The sequence below is a fragment of the Homalodisca vitripennis genome, chromosome 5 (assembly GCF_021130785.1).
Source record: "Homalodisca vitripennis isolate AUS2020 chromosome 5, UT_GWSS_2.1, whole genome shotgun sequence".
NCBI classification, from domain to species: domain Eukaryota; kingdom Metazoa; phylum Arthropoda; class Insecta; order Hemiptera; family Cicadellidae; genus Homalodisca; species Homalodisca vitripennis.
The window spans coordinates 71,541,762-71,559,648 of NC_060211.1; the positions used below are offsets into that span (position 1 = coordinate 71,541,762).

Genomic DNA, 17,887 nt, shown 5'->3' on the forward strand with positions numbered 1-17,887 from the left:
ACAGAACATTCTACATTTTTAGTTGTGTTTTCAAATTGTTCCTATATTACATCAAATACCACATTTTTAACCTCGTTTGCAAATACAGAGCAGCAAATTAGGCAGGTAAAAATTATCTCTTATGATATGAAATTGTTCATATTGGAATTTAGGCAGGAAATTAAGTGACCTAGTATGAGCCAATCTACAACCAGACGGACTAGAAAATATTACGCAATAATTAATTTTAAACTGGTGATTCACAATCACACAACTAATAATTGCTAATCAAAGATAGCAGTCGCAGCCCAAATATGGTAGGCAATTAACGAAAGTGAATTAATGCGATAGTGATGTCGAACCGGTACTTATCAGTCGTAACACATGGCACAGCTCTCACGTTCACTTGCATATATTCCTAATTAACAGAGCAGTAGGTGGGACAGATTATCGTATTGTCGAACCGGTACAATCGTGACACATGACACAGGTTTCTGAGTTTACTTTCAGATAATCCTAATTAACACGGTAGTAGGTGGGACAGATTATCGTATTGTCGAGCCGGCACTTATCAGTCGTAACACATGGCACAGCTTTTCGCGTTCACTTTAAGATGTTTCTAATTAACACGACAGTATGTAGAACAGATTATCGTATCGCCGAGCCGGTACTTATCAGTCGTAACACATGGCAAAGCTTTCCGCGTTCCCTTTCAGGTGTTCCTAATTAACACGGAAGTAGGTGGGACATATTATCGTATCGCCGAGCCGGCACTTATCAGTCGTGACACATGGCACAGCTTTTCGCGTTCACTTTAAGATGTTTTTAATTAACACGACAGTATGTAGAACAGATTGTCGTATTTCCGAGCCGGTACAGTCGTAACACATGACACAGGTTTCTGAGTTTATTTTCAGATAATCCTAATTAACACGGAAGTAGGTGGGACATATTATCGTATTGTCGAGCCGGCACTTATCAGTCGTAACACATGGCACAGCTTTTCGCGTTCACTTTAAGATGTTTCTAATGAACACGACAGTATGTAGAACAGATTATCGTATCGCCGAGCCGGTACTTATCAGTCGTAACACATGGCACAGCTTTCCGCGTTCCCTTTCAGATGTTCCTAATTAACACGGCAGTAGGTGGGACATATTATAGTGTTTGGGCGAAACGTTCTCTATAATGTAAACGGTACTTTCTTATTAAACGGAGGCCACCGATAATAAACGGGATTTAGCAGCTTTGGGTGGGTAGTTCCACAATATATGCTGTGGAACGTATTTGTTTATCTCCTGTACACAATTATCACGTTATAGGAATTGTTATCTACTCGGACAGTCAAATCAGTGAAAGCATATCAAGCCGAAGGTCATTAACCGGAGTAACTGCAGTGCTCTTATCAGATTCGTGTCTCGGTTTATCATACATAACCTAACTCTGTAGCTCATTATTATTATGTTTGTTTTCGTACTTTACTGTGTTCTAGTGATTTGTAGATAGTACAATGAGTGATGTTATTTTTATTTGGGATTTGCCAAAGAGCGAGGAAGAAGCTGTATCGTTTTACAGAGTAAAGGATGTTTGCCATCGCTGAAGCAATGTGCGAGTAGTCATAACATGAAATTGTATTTTACTGCTAATAATCATATATTTTGGCAATGTAGCACCAATGTAGACCGTACCGAAAAAATCGGACTTCGTTGGATACATGGTTTTCTTACAGTAGGCTGCCATTTGTCACAATGGTCCTATTTATATATTGTTGGTGCGAACAATTAACACCCGTATTTTGGTGCGAGCAACAGCTGTTCACCGATCTTATCGAGTTTTGGAATACTCAAATATGAATTTGGGTTTATAATTTTGTAAAATACTTAATAGAAATATAGTTTTTGTGTTCATAATATAATTATACCTACTTTTTGAGTCGTTAAACGGGTGGCCTCTGTTTAATCAGAAAGTACCGTGTAAACATTCTTTAGGTTAATTTCTCCTCCTTTTTCTATTGTTGGTTCATCTTAATAGTCCAAAACCCGAGAGCAAATTTTTACTGTATAAGCACACAACCGGGTTGTTTTTTAAATCAAAAAAGAATTTTTTTATAAGATAGAAATCGATTTTCATCTGCTTTAATTTTAATGAAGGTCGAAATGGGAGAGTATCAATACAGTTAAAAACATAAAATGAATCAGCGCCAAGCTAACTATTAAAAACTTCAAAGTAGGAACTTTCAGTCTCTTTAACTATTTGTCTGACGTTGATATAATATATTTGCCTTATGGTTTGTTTTTAAGTTTCATATTTGTAACCCTTTTGATACCGACCACCATCACGATTAACATGGCTGACACTGTTGCCATATTGTGATCTTGTGCAGTGAAAACTGGCTCGCAGTATCTTGATTATAACGTTTAAATGAATATGATGTGGTTTGGATGGAATAGACTTTTCGTCATGCAAGACCACTTGAGGTGGGAGGGAATTCTCCCTATATTTGTATGACATTTTGGCTGTTGAAAAGACTACTATAATTGAGAATTTCATTATCTAAAGGAGTTAAAATTCTGCTGTGCGTAAATTTAACGTATCAGTATTAATAATATTCATTGGTTTAATTATCTTTATTTTTTTATTAAAATCATATCTAAATCAAAGTTTTAAACATTTTCTGAAATGTTTTCTGTTATAATTTAAATATTTAACAGTCTTGCTTTTTTGTAATGTAAAACCTAACTTACTGATTATTTAGTATTGAATTACTCCATTAACGCTCTATTAAATAATTTACGGTTATTTTAAACACGTTTTATTTATTATGTGGTATCATTAAAGAGTAGGTACGTTCACGTTTTCTAATTAAAAAATAATATACCCTTAACGGCTTAGTTGGAATAGGTATATTCACTTGTGACTATGGTCTTAATGTTAAACTGAAGATACATTAATAATTCAGAAGGGTACAACTGGTGCTATTATGACAATTTTGGCACATTACTATACTCGTAATACTTTTAAATGTGTAAAAACCCTAAAATCTTGAAACCTTACAAGATAAGATCTTGTTAGCCATATATAAACCTAATTCTAAAAACGTCAACTTGGTTTAGTTGCACTTATTGAAACATTATAATTATAAACACACTCGTATTGACCAGTAATTTTTCAATGTTATTGTATACTGATAAAATACTTTTAACAGTCAATATCGCAAAACACTACGAAATATTAATACCATGTGATTACATAAATGTTATAAATTACTTAAGTAATTGAAAACTCCGTTTCATATTGCTCCATGATAATAGAGATTTAACCATCCCTTTTTCAAACATATAACGATTGCCATCTAGTAACCTCAACAACTAAAAATACTAGAAAAATGATTTAGAATAAAATGTTTTTGATATTTTTAAAACCCCACCATCATTTATATATATTGTAAAATACTCGAGTAAAAGACTTACCACAAATTCAAGTGGCTACCATTTAACTAGCTGACGAACTCATCTAATCCATGTGTACCATGTGTATGTAATATTTCTCTAATTCTTCTCACTTAAATAATCAGTAATTGACAATTTGCTAACTGCTAATATTTGCTAGTAGTAAGAATAAAGTTCTACAGTTTTACCTTTAAGTTGTTGTCCACTTCCTCCAGGATCGGAGTGGCCATGGCCCGCATGTTGATTCGCATCGCACCTGTAACAATTCATCACCGTGTAAAGGTAATGTTAACAGTGAACATGTAGTGTTAGAGTGGATGTAAATCCGTTTCAGGCCACAGGCCGTTAGCTGAGTGCTACACCGGCCCCTAATATCACAGCTGGGACCTAGCCATGGCGTTGTTGTGTGCTAAAGTATAATGTTACAGTGAACATGTAGTATTATAGAGAATGTAAATCCCTTTCAGGCCACAGGCCGTTAGCTGAGTACCACAGCGGCACCTAATGTCACAGCTGGGACCTAGCCATGGCGTTGTTGTGTGCTAAAGTATAATGTTACAGTGAACATGTAGTATTAGAGAGGATGTAAATCCCTTTCAGGCCACAGGCCGTTAGCTGAGTACTACAGCGGCACCTAATGTCACAGCTGGGACCTAGCCATGACGATGTTGTGTGCTAAAGTATAATGTTACAGTGAACATGTAGTATTATAGAGAATGTAAATCCCTTTCAGGCCACAGGCCGTTAGCTGAGTACCACACTGGCCCCTAATGTCACAGCTGGGACCTAGCCATGACGATGTTGTGTGCTAAAGTATAATGTTACAGTGAACATGTAGTATTATAGAGAATGTAAATCCCTTTCAGGCCACAGGCCGTTAGCTGTGTACCACACTGGCCCCTAATGTCACAGCTGGGACCTAGCCATGGCGTTGTTGTGTGCTAAAGTATAATGTTACAGTGAACATGTAGTATTATAGAGAATGTAAATCCCTTTCAGGCCACAGGCCGTTAGCTGAGTACCACACTGGCCCCTAATGTCACAGCTGGGACCTAGCCATGACGATGTTGTGTGCTAAAGTATAATGTTACAGTGAACATGTAGTATTATAGAGAATGTAAATCCCTTTCAGGCCACAGGCCGTTAGCTGAGTACCACACTGGCCCCTAATGTCACAGCTGGGACCTAGCCATGACGATGTTGTGTGCTAAAGTATAATGTTACAGTGAACATGTAGTATTATAGAGAATGTAAATCCCTTTCAGGCCACAGGCCGTTAGCTGTGTACCACACTGGCCCCTAATGTCACAGCTGGGACCTAGCCATGGCGTTGTTGTGTGCTAAAGTATAATGTTACAGTGAACATGTAGTATTATAGAGAATGTAAATCCCTTTCAGGCCACAGGCCGTTAGCTGAGTACCACACTGGCCCCTAATGTCACAGCTGGGACCTAGCCATGACGATGTTGTGTGCTAAAGTATAATGTTACAGTGAACATGTAGTATTATAGAGAATGTAAATCCCTTTCAGGCCACAGGCCGTTAGCTGAGTACCACACTGGCCCCTAATGTCACAGCTGGGACCTAGCCATGACGATGTTGTGTGCTAAAGTATAATGTTACAGTGAACATGTAGTATTATAGAGAATGTAAATCCCTTTCAGGCCACAGGCCGTTAGCTGTGTACCACACTGGCCCCTAATGTCACAGCTGGGACCTAGCCATGGCGTTGTTGTGTGCTAAAGTATAATGTTACAGTGAACATGTAGTATTATAGAGAATGTAAATCCCTTTCAGGCCACAGGCCGTTAGCTGAGTACCACACCGGCCCCTAATGTCACAGCTGGGACCTAGCCATGACGATGTTGTGTGCTAAAGTATAATGTTACAGTGAACATGTAGTATTATAGAGAATGTAAATCCCTTTCAGGCCACAGGCCGTTAGCTGAGTACCACACTGGCCCCTAATGTCACAGCTGGGACCTAGCCATGGCGTTGTTGTGTGCTAAAGTATAATGTTACAGTGAACATGTAGTATTATATAGAATGTAAATCCCTTTCAGGCCACAGGCCGTTAGCTGTGTACCACACCGGCCCCTAATGTCACAGCTGGGACCTAGCCATGGCGTTGTTGTGTGCTAAAGTATAATGTTACAGTGAACATGTAGTATTATATAGGATGTAAATCCCTTTCAGGCCACAGGCCGTTAGCTGAGTACCACACTGGCCCCTAATGTCACAGCTGGGACCTAGCCATGGCGTTGTTGTGTGCTAAAGTATAATGTTACAGTGAACATGTAGTATTAGAGAGGATGTAAATCCCTTTCAGGCCACAGGCCGTTAGCTGAGTACCACACCGGCCCCTAATGTCACAGCTGGGACCTAGCCATGACGATGTTGTGTGCTAAAGTAAACAGCCTCCATTAACAACTCATTATTGACCTCAGTTCACATTCAGCGGCAAAATAATTCCGCATGAATTTTAAATTATATCACTGGATTTTTCCTTTATCTTAAGTATTTAAAGCTTGCAACAGAAGCAATACGCTAACATGTTAATACGTTAGGCGTATTGGATTTTTATGTTTATTATCATTTAAGGAAAATTAAGACGGTGGATCATGATTCTGGAAAACACATAATGACGCTATTGAAAATTGATCTGAAATTGTATGACACATTTTGTAGATTTGAATACAAAATTGAAGAACACAGTCTTAAATCGGACCGATTCAAACTGGATCAAACCCATCACACTTTATAAAAGTTAACTATATGATTTTAGCTATTTCATATACTGACAATCCAAATTTCATAATATGTCATCATTTAACTGGTCCCTATGGTTCGTTGGGCGTTTTTGCAGTACTTTTGAAAAAGATTGCAAAAAATAAAATTTCCAAAAATAGTGTCTTTAATTAAATCTGGTATGGTTCATAGGAAAATATAAGGTTGAACTCCATATTTTAAAACTGTTTTTTTATTTTTAAATAAGCACATACATTATTTTATTAAAGATGTCAAATCCTTATTTAAATTCTGATTTAGTATACCAATATTAAATTTATTGTATATTTTATCAAAGAACAATCTCAATAGAACACATGTACAATAGATTGGACTGAGAAATTCGACTTTTTATACTGTCATCAATTGAATTGAAACAGAATTAAGAATGGATAAAATAAGGAAAGGAATGGAATGATAGGAATGCACCACACACAGCAGTGACCCTGTTTAATTAACCCGACTCCCACGCGTGGGAGAGATGAACGTAATATGTGACTCCACACATCACAAGTTGTCATCTTATTTCATCCTCTGAGAAGTTTATATTTTGTTATGAGGTTGCCTACTAAGCCAAATGTTATTTTAACTATATTAAACTAAACTTTACCAAATGCAAAGTGTCCAAACCTATTAGCACAATTTTTAAGAGGTACCCAGGCATCTAACCTGTACTTTTTAGGTTAGAGAGCCGCAACCCTATCTCTACGCTACGATGCAGTCAGGATACTGCGACCTCACCGGATTTCTATTTATGACAAAACTTTTACACTCAAATACGTTAAGAACCAGGAGGCGAACTAAGTGATCGTGCACGACACGAAATACTTAAATACCATTCTGGTCCAATTATTCGGTTCCAAAATCATCTACGTGAGGGATTTAGGTGAATGAATGTATTCGATCATTCATCTACGTGAGGGACTAGGTGAAGTAATAGACTCCATAGTCCATCTACGTGATGGATTTAGGTGAACAGACTAGTCGATTCACCAGTCCTTCTAGGTGTGGATTTAGGTAAATTAACGGATTTTATTGTCCTTCTTCGTGAGGGATTAGGCGAAGTTATGGATTCTATCATCTATCTCCGCGAGAAAGTAGGTGGACATAGACTTTATAGTCCATCTACGTGGGGGAGTTTATGGAAATAGATTAATAGGTATCATAGTCCATCTACTTGACGAATTCGAATACATAAATTGATAAATTTAATAGACCATCTAAGTGGGGATTTAGGTCAAATAACGGATTTGATCATCCATCTACGTGAGGGATTAGGTGAAAAAATGGTTTCCATAGTCCATCTGCGCGAGACGTTTGAATGAATTAATGGTTTCGATAGCCTTTCAACATGAAAGATTTAGGTAAATTAATAGAACACAAACAGATATATACATAACTAAACAGTGTTCATAGGACTAGACTTAAAATGGCATGTATTACTTATTTCTATCAAATAAATAATATGGTCGTAAAAAGGACCCCTGTGTTTAATTCACTTTATTTACCTAATAACAAATTTTGTATAGCAATGGTTGGTTATAAATGGGAAAACGAAGTCATTCTACTAGGAGAGGTTTTTTCTAAATTACCTGCGTAAATGTAACAGCGATACATGCAAAACTGTGACCCAAATCGTTTCGGTACCGGTCTTTACTGGCTGCATCGAGAGTTTTAATTGCAGTTGTCAGACAGAGAGCAATCGACACTGCACCGTTTGTATAAACCCGGCCACGAGTGAACACACAAGCGGAACCGCTTTGATGTGCAGCGGGTCTACATACGAGCTCGCATGTAACGTGTGATCTGCGCCGGGCGTGAACACGCCTGCAGTGATACTGATACAATCAGACATTTCAATCCCTCATTACTTGGGTACATAGAAGCTTAATGTATAGTTGGGGAATAAACAGCGTTAAAATAAGGTGTAAACTTTCCTCCTTCGCGTATCAGATATTAAATTCCACCTCTGCACACTGACAGATTTCTATAGAAACTGTTTCAATTCCAATTAATTGAAATTATTGTGTTCTGTTATACAACAAGTTTTATATACATTTTTACAATTTACTTTTCCTTTACACGCTAAATATTTTTTATTTTGAAGTAAAAACTTATTCCATGAATAAAACTATAACATTGTTTTTCTTAAAGTTTATTATAAATGTAATTAAGAATTCCTTTAAAAAAATCTCTTTTCATTTTATAAAGTAAGTTCCGAATTAAATCATTATTTCTCTACACTAATTTCTTTATAGCAATCATAACTTTTACACTAATTTTATACATTCTTAATTGTGTTTCAATTCAATTTCTGGAAGTGTAAAAAGTCGAATAGTGTTCATGTAATATGGTCGAGATTGTTCTCCAGTAAAATATAAAAAATTGTATTTTTTATATGCTAGATCAGGATTTTTCTTGCTTCAAATTTAGAAAGATATCATAAAATATGGGCTGAGAGTTCCGGGACACTCTGTATATATCTAAAACTATATACGATGGGACTTGATTAATGGGATGTCAGCGATGGTTTCAGGGTCTTGGCCATTAATCTTTTGTTTTCAGCTTATCCAGAAAAACATGTATCACATACAAACTTATGAGTTGATAAATAACATACATGACAGTCAATAAAATATCTTGTTATATGATAATTAAATACGTCATTACAAATATTTCTTTTTGATCATAAACTACGTAACTTACTACATAGATTTTAAAAAGACAGTACCAAACAATTCAGAGACATTTTCATTGCTAGACTTATTAAAACTACAACTATCCAACGTAGTTATTACAGCATAACTAAAAAATAATATGGTCGTAAAAAAGAAGAAAGACAGGATTGAAGAAGAAGGAAACCTTATTTGCAATGCAAATGCGGATTATTATTAGCCTTGCAAATCGTTCGTCGCTTGGGAAGACTCAATTAAATTCTAGTTTTCTCATAGAAGTAAACAGAAACATTTCAATTTAAAACCTTTTACATTTCTTTCTTATTTTGTACACTCAATTTGACATCCAGTACTTGTAGTAGATTATATTGTAACAGTTTTCAGTAAATCTGATGGAAGACTGTACAAGATATATTTATTATAACTGATGGACTACAATGAGCGGATCCAATACGGACCTTACAAAGTATTTGTTTTGATAGTCAGTTAGCATTTCTTCTAAACATGTAAACGCCTCATGAGTGATCATTTGAAAATATGTCCTATACAAAACAATTGTGGGTTTTATAAAGTAAAAGCAAGAAAATTGGACGGACTATGAAAGGTGGTGTTGATATGTAGATATTTAATTTCAGATTTTAATTATAACTCTATATTATTAAAAACTCAATTCATATTAATAAGACCATAACACGGTTAAAAACGTTCCATTGCATATAATATTGTAAATCACCGTTTCTACCTCCGCAAATCTAAGATTGATGAAAATTCCTAAAGCATATTTCACTGAAATAATACAAGCAATAATTATTTACCTACCTAAAAATATCTAAGTAGTTAAAATACAGGTATTTTCGGATATCATCATCCCCTTCTTCTTATTTTGTAACATGAATTTTAGTAATGCAGGGAAAAATATAAAGAGAATATCGTAAATATAAAAATCTGTTAGTGACCAAACAAAGGTAAGACTCATTAATTCCTCACGTGCCATTAGCCTGAGAATGTAAACTCTGATAGACTTAAACCAGTACTTTATAAGGCCCTAAATAGATGCCATTTGTAGACTTAACCTTTACAAAATAGGTGGTTTATCAGTTGTCAAACAACGTATAGAATGGCACATCGCAGTCCTTCCGTTCGTAGACTAGACACTTCCCAGACAGACTTGACAACTATCCAATACAGCTGGAGGATTGATTGGGCGATTATCCGTTCCAGTTGACCTAGTTTCCTTGGTTCTATCGACTGAGCCTGGTTTATGAGTCATGACTAAAATACTGTCATTTATTACACTATTAAATGTTAGTGTCTCATAAGATGTGTTATGTTATGGCTACCAAACCAGCCGGTTTGTTTGTTTTGGGCAGTTATTATTCACATAAACTTAAGCATATTTTTATTTCTTCATCAAACACAGTTAATTTGTAAAATTGTAGCAAATACCAATGCACTAACGACAAATTTCTTAAATTATCTTCAAATATTGTTTTACTAAAATATACGTTTAACCAATCTGTATCGTTACTACTATTCAATTTTAAAAAAAATTAAAGGAACCAAGACCAACGAACTAAGTAAAAAATATTAAATCAACTCTTTATACAAACTTTTATATAAAACCAATTACATATATGTACACAATAACTATATATATATATATATATATATATATATATATATATATATATATATATATACATTAAATTGTATAAATGGCAATTGCCTTATTTCATTTCAGTAAACATTGAATCGCAAAAAGTACTTGCTCCGCCGGGAGTCGAACCCGGATCTCTCACTTGCCGGGTGAATGTGCTACCATTACACCACAGAGCGCTTACTTTTTCCGATTCAATTATTTTGTATTTGGCCGTATCTGTCACATATGCGTTTAAATAAGCAAACTAACATATGATCGGAAGACCAAATACCTGTCAAACGACTTTTATTTACAATAAATTGTATAAATGGCAATTACCTTATTTAATTTCAGTAAACATTATATATATATATATATATATATATATATAAATTTGTTTAATCACGATTTTAATTTAATATATTTTTGTTTAAATATTTCTAGGTAATTTAATTTAAATTAAATTAGTCGTTTTATAAATATATGAGAGATTAAAAATATATATTTTCAGTAAGTTATAGAAATTTTTACGTAACAACACGATCTCAACTTAATGTATTTGCTCTTTAAATCTTGTCGAAAGTGAATCAAATTGCACTTTTAGAACGAAAAAGGCTTAAATTATACACAATTTAAGCCTTTTTCGTTCTAAAAGTGCAATTTGATTCACTTTCGACAAGATTTAAAGAGCAAATACATTAAGTTGAGATCGTGTTGTTACGTAAAAATTTCTATAACTTACTGAAAATATATATTTTTAATCTCTCATATATTTATAAAACGACTAATTAATTTAAATTAAATTACCTAGAAATATTTAAAAAAAAATATATTAAATGAAAATCGTGATTAAACAAATTTTTCAATATTTACGGGAAAGCTAAATAAAAATGCCACTATTGCCTTCAAGCAGTTTGAATTCATGTATTTATTATAACAAATTTCTTATCTTTAATTATTTATGTTTATTTACATTCTTTTCGGTATTATCACAGATACATAAACATGAGTTACTAAAGTTAAAATTAGCTAGTGATGTTCTTTTCATTCTATTCACAAAATTTACTAAGTTGATAGATTTTTATAGAGAAAGGGTGTTTTGCCTAGCAACACTTCAGAGTAGTTTATTAGTTTTCCTGAAAACTTCAGAAAGGGCATGCACTTCATAACTCAGTTGTTGCATAACTTGTTACCTATGGCTGTCAGTATATGCATATGAAGCTATTGGAAGCATGCATGTGTTGTACCCGTGATTAAATGCGCTTGTTCTTGTTACTTCAGATGATTTAAAACTGAAGAAGAACAGTTTCTAGATTGGATAATTTTAACAAAGTGGGATAAATTTTCTAAATTTATCAGAATACTTGTCGAAGACATATAAGTACACTATTTCAATTAAACAACTCTAGTTGTTTTACTTCAAAACGATTGGTTTAAAAAAATACTTATTTTTTATGATACAAGGTTGAATATAAAGACATATTTTTTTATATTGCTGTAAGAGAAAAACAAATAAATAACTTTAAGAAAGTTTGAACAATTAAAACAGCTACAACAAAATTAAAAACGAACTATAACCGAATAATGGGTTTAAACAGTAGAACAAAAACTAAATTGACAGTTAATTTCGACCGAGTAAAGTTTATTGTTAATAGTAAAATTAATAAATAACTATTACATATTTTTATATAACTTATATATTTCAAAATTATCGTAACTTCTTAAGACGTGAATTTCGTTTTTTCTCCTCTTCCAAACACCAGTTGAATCCTGACAGTTGGTTGCAGCTGTTTGATTGATCCTGTGTTTGTTTACTGACAAAACGTACCGGAAACGGTTCTCCCATCGTGACAACAAATCTTGCTGCTCGCGTCAGCTTTGAATTTACCTTCGACTCCCGCTGGCTCGAAGACAGAGTTTTATGTCAAGCACAGGGGTGGATTTTGGTTTGAAAATTAAGAGAGATTTACTAGTTAAGGAGTTATATTTAGATTTTTGAGTGTGATAAGGAAATATTCTCCTTAGTATCTATTCAGAGCTACCAACTACTGCAATACAACAATGTTACGGTAAAACTGCTCGAGATGTATTCCTGTACCGATAAAAAAGAATCGAGGTTTACTAACTCAATTATAATAATAGAACCATTATTATTGTCATTTTTTAAATATTTAAATACACGTCATGCAATACCTGTCATCCGTATATTGTTCACTTTTGTCTGTCACTTTTATATTTTCACTCTCTGACGCTTGATACATAATTCAGCGAATTTCTTCATTATCTAAATGATACTTTTGACAATCACTAGCACGCATTTTTGTTGCATCACATATGTTTTTTGTTTTGAAGAGTAACAGAGTTTTAAAATAAATAAAGTTTAGAATATGTATTTATGAGTCGTGACAACACTTTTGGTCATCTTTCGACGAATTGTGGTCATAATACATTTTCTATATCGATGAAGAAGTCAATACACTAATAAAAAAATTGAATTAAATTGAAAGTTACTAATCTCAATTTAACAATGAGGCTCCACCGTTTATTTAAGTCGTATTCAAGTAGATATATCATTTCTAATAGAATTTCTGTCAGATTAAATAACAGTATAGACTTAACTTCTAGGTAGTTTAAAGTTCTGTACGAAACATAAAATCCTGAATCCGAGTAAAGCATATGATCATGGTTTTTTTATTATTGTTGTTTTACTATTTTATGTATGGTTTATATTACTACCCTCGTTAGGTTACATTTAGAAATTCGCGCAAGTCCTTTTGTATCTATGAACAATGAGGGAGTTACAACTTCAAAAGGGAAACTGAAGATAGCACTGGATTGGTTTTGGGGATAATTTGTGGCCAGGGTAATATTGGAATCGATCCTCCTGTGCCATATTCCCATAATATGGATTATTTCATGTGATACATAACTGTAGTTAATGTTTTCATCTTCGTTCTGAAGCGTAATAAATGAATTAGTAGGGATTACTGCCCGTCACCCTCAATGAAGTCTCAAATGGGGACCATAATGTACAGTCGAAAAATAATATTATAAAAAATATAATCCAAGCTATAGTGATAAAATAGTTGCAAATTACCTAATTTATACTATGATATAACTTATTTTCTTAGGTTCCAAGGTTTGTTTCATTGTCAATACTCGTATGTATGACAATAGAAAATCTTTTACACTCTTATTCCTTTTTTTTTAACTCTGGAAACACCACTGCTCATATTTCTATATCATTTTAAAGTAGTGTATACTCGTATTATAAAACGATGATTTTTATTGACAAATGGATTTAGCATCGCAACAGTTTAAACCAAACAAGAATGTTTCTGATATTGTTTCTACATGACTAAAGTACTTTGGTTGTCATCAATCATTGAAGGTACTCAATGTTACTTACTTATTTAAAACAGTCCATTTCAGTTAGTAACAAGGCCATATATAAAATATCCATGGCATCATAAATACATAGATTACTCGGCGTCTCACGATAATAATACGATATTTAATGGAATCTACTAATCTCCTATTTCAATGCAGTGAAATAACTTTATCTAAAGTAAAGCATATTGTGAATAATGCAAAAAGTCGGTGGTAAACTCCGACAACTGGCGTTTCCCAGATGTATGAATAGAAACAGAATATATAATGAGGGTATTTGGCTTTGAAGCGCCTGGGGCGATTACATAAACAGGCTTCTCCCAGAACACGCCCGATCTCGGTATAACATTCGTCCTCGCTAAGGTTTTGTAGCAGCATATGGTTTATATGGCTGTTGGTGCTGAATTTCTTAACAATAATCATATCAACTGAAGCTTTTACAAGCTATTGCCAACTTTGAATACTGTTAATTACAGTTGTTCTGTCGAAAGAACGATTGTTACAATTTCTTGGAAACAAAAAAATACAGTATTCACAACAATACCGTGGTTTTACAAAGTATCTATCATAATTAATTAACAAACACTAACTAATATTGCTACAGATGTGAAAATATCAATTATTAATTAATCTTAACTAATAAGAAGCAGTACTATTCATTTCCAATAGTTAAAATCCCTTCATTATAATAAATTTTCCAAATAAACTCTTATTCTTGTATAATTTAAAATCAATCAATCCTGTAATGTAGATATCGTTTCACAGATTTAAAATTTTTATTTTAAATTATCGAAGAATTATACCCAATAAGTAAGTAGTATGTGCAACGTAAACTGTGATTATCTATTAATTTTAAATGTATCTTTATCCTGTAAAATTGTGTCAACATTACGCTGCCGAACAAAAACATAGATTGGCCTACTGTACATTGTTGTGTCAAAGATTTATAATAGACGTTAGGGAAATGAAATATTTATTTAAAATACATATATTCTTTATGTAAAACTAATATGTATTATAAACACACACACACACACACACACACACACACACACACACACACACACACACACACACACACACACACACACACACACACACACACACACACACACACACACACACACACACACACACACACACACACACACATATATATATATATATATATATATATATATATATTGTTTCATCATTTGGGTTCGTTTAATTTACAAAAAATAATAACACAAGCCAAGTCGTAACAGTGAATTGTAATATAGTAACAGCGGCGGGTTATCAGTTGGCTCAATAAAACATTAATCCATGATATAGAACCAACAGGGACATGTTACTTGGTGAGCGTTAGCTAAGCTATACCCGCGGGGCCGGAAACTTTTCATTTATGTCTGTCTGTCCACGTGATATCACGAAAAGGACTGACCTGTAAACCTGAACTTTTGCGTGAAAACTCATTTCAATAATTCACTTAATTCTCGAGATGTCCTGCGGGCAGATTGACAAACTAGCATTCATACGAAATAGAAATTAACATAAGAATTATGTTCACCGAAATTCCATGGTTAGACTACCACACTACACATTCTTGTTTATTTAGAAATTAAGTTTTATGCAAAATTTAAGGTCTACAGATGAAATCTTTCCCAATATATCCTGCGCATGATATATTAAAATCATTTTTCTTTAAGTTAGGTTTCATAGCAATATTCAAATAATAAAGGTCCTGTGAGTTTGGTGAGGGGTACTACATAGAATGGTTGCTGTAAAATCAAATCTTATTATCGATTATTGACATTGACTTTCCACTCAATTATTTCTTTGTATTACTCCATGGGTCTAAATGTCACATTGCCAAATTATATATGATTGTATGCAACTTGTTTATAAATTTATTTATTCTGTATTTCATCCTGGCCATTATGGCTACCTAAAAAACCAATGTAGAAATATTCGCAAACGCTCAGCTACATCACATGTAGTGACATACGTCATCATCGAACTCAGTGTTACCCATATATAAATGAAGCTTAATGCAAAGTTTCAAGAAGGCAATTTCGTTTTTGAGATATCGAGCGGACAGACAGACACACAAAAATGAAATTTTTCCTCGAGTGATAGGCCTCGCTCAATCTTAGCCAATGATTGCAACGAGAAAATAGCAGGATAGATTTATGCAAAATGTGTATAACCTTATGAAATAGCCTGACTACCCTAACATATACACCAACATCCGTTGGGACTTGATGTGTAGACTTTTATTATATAAACACGATCAATTTAATACTAATGATATACTTAATACATATGTGAATGTATCATGTGGCAAGTTATTTTGAGAAGAATTTCATTTGTGGACGAATTTACATGAAACTTTATATCTAAATAGACAAGAATGAGTTGTATTATTTTGCATGTCCAACCATGGGATTTTATTGAGAGTTATCCCAGAATAATAAGCTGAGCGTCATTGAAGCTATCACTCAGTACTGTCACAATTTTTCTCTAGCATGTCACGAGATATGATTGTTTGTCTCACCACAGAACAACTCAATAATTAGGACTTATTGGACTTGAAATTGTTCATACAGCGTCAGCAAATCCTGTTACACAGCACGTAGAGTATTGTACTCATACCTTGTCGCTATATTAGTTCTACTACAGTCATTTTGTTCCAAAACTCATAAAACAGTACTTTTTACATCCTTGCGCAGTGAGGGTTTTAAGGATTAGTAAAAGTTTACTACCACGAATTAAACTTATTTTCTAAATGAGTGTGTTATCTCCTTTAGGCTTCAGTCTGCCTTTCCAGTTTTACATAAGAACACAACACCATGTTGCATATATGACTTCAAGTATAATGCTAAACTTTTTGGATTATTTACCATTCAGCGTTATTTATTTATACTTATTTCCAAATATAAACACAGCGAGCAGAATAAACAAATAGTAAAGAACGAATGGTTCATGTTTTAATCATTGCACTGAAATAGATCAGGTCTAAATTAAAATGTATGCTTTGGCAACACCGAAACAACACAGGTTCTAAACTTGGCGAGTATTTTGGCTGGAGTACTAGGAAGGATTGTTACAACAACGCGTTGTGTATACCACATACTATCACAACTGTACAAGTCGTGTCTGTGTAACAATGTATTTACAACGACTATAGTAAATTTTTATATCTTGGAAACTATTGGATATTTACTGACAGGTACATATATCAACTGTTGAATACAATCTGACAACAATAACAATATTGACTGGCAAGATCATTGATATAAACCAGATGTATACTAACCATATGGCACTAACCTAAATCCAAAGACAACTAAATAAAAAATATACTCCAAGTACAATACAAAATTATATATGTGAGTAAATAAAAAGCAACTTTGCATTCCCGTGACAGAAAAATGAAAGCCAAACAACCATGACATTAAATCCAAGTCGAATAATTTAAATACTACTTATAATACATTAACGGGAGGCGTGTTAAATTAAAACTGAAACTTTTTGAAGAATACAAAACTGTAACAAAAAATGTTTCCATTTTTTTCATGATTTATGTCTACCGAACCCCCTTAAAAGGTCTTAAATATTTATAGATATAATATTTGAAAGTAATAACTCTACTTTTAAATTTGCATAAATTAGTGTATAACTATTGTTATTCCAAAAGTCAATAAAAGTTAAACACATTTTAAATTTTTACAAATTGTTTTTAAAGATAGTTGTAAAAAATACTGACGCTTCAGAATTGTCAAAATTAGCTGGTAGTGCTATATAAATTAACACTACATATACCACCAGCAATGAACGTAAGTTACATCCCAATTAATTCATAATTACTTTTTTGTATTTTTTTTTACTTTTTCTGCTATACACTTAAATGGCAAGAAAGTTCAGAGATTTATCTAATAAATGAATGTTTATTCCAGGAACTGCACATGAACTACATTTTAAACTTA

General features: G+C 33.5%; 1 protein-coding gene across 1 annotated transcript in view; it reads right to left on the reverse strand.

Annotated features, from left to right (window-relative positions):
* Nucleotides 1-17,887, reverse strand: part of LOC124362336 (gamma-1-syntrophin) — a 321,507-nt gene that overhangs the window by 239,473 nt on the left and 64,147 nt on the right. Inside the window, exon 2 of the mRNA XM_046816754.1 lies at nucleotides 3,617-3,684. Coding sequence (XP_046672710.1) covers nucleotides 3,617-3,679 — 63 coding nt within the window. The 5' untranslated portion in view covers nucleotides 3,680-3,684. The remainder of the gene's footprint in view (nucleotides 1-3,616; nucleotides 3,685-17,887) is intronic.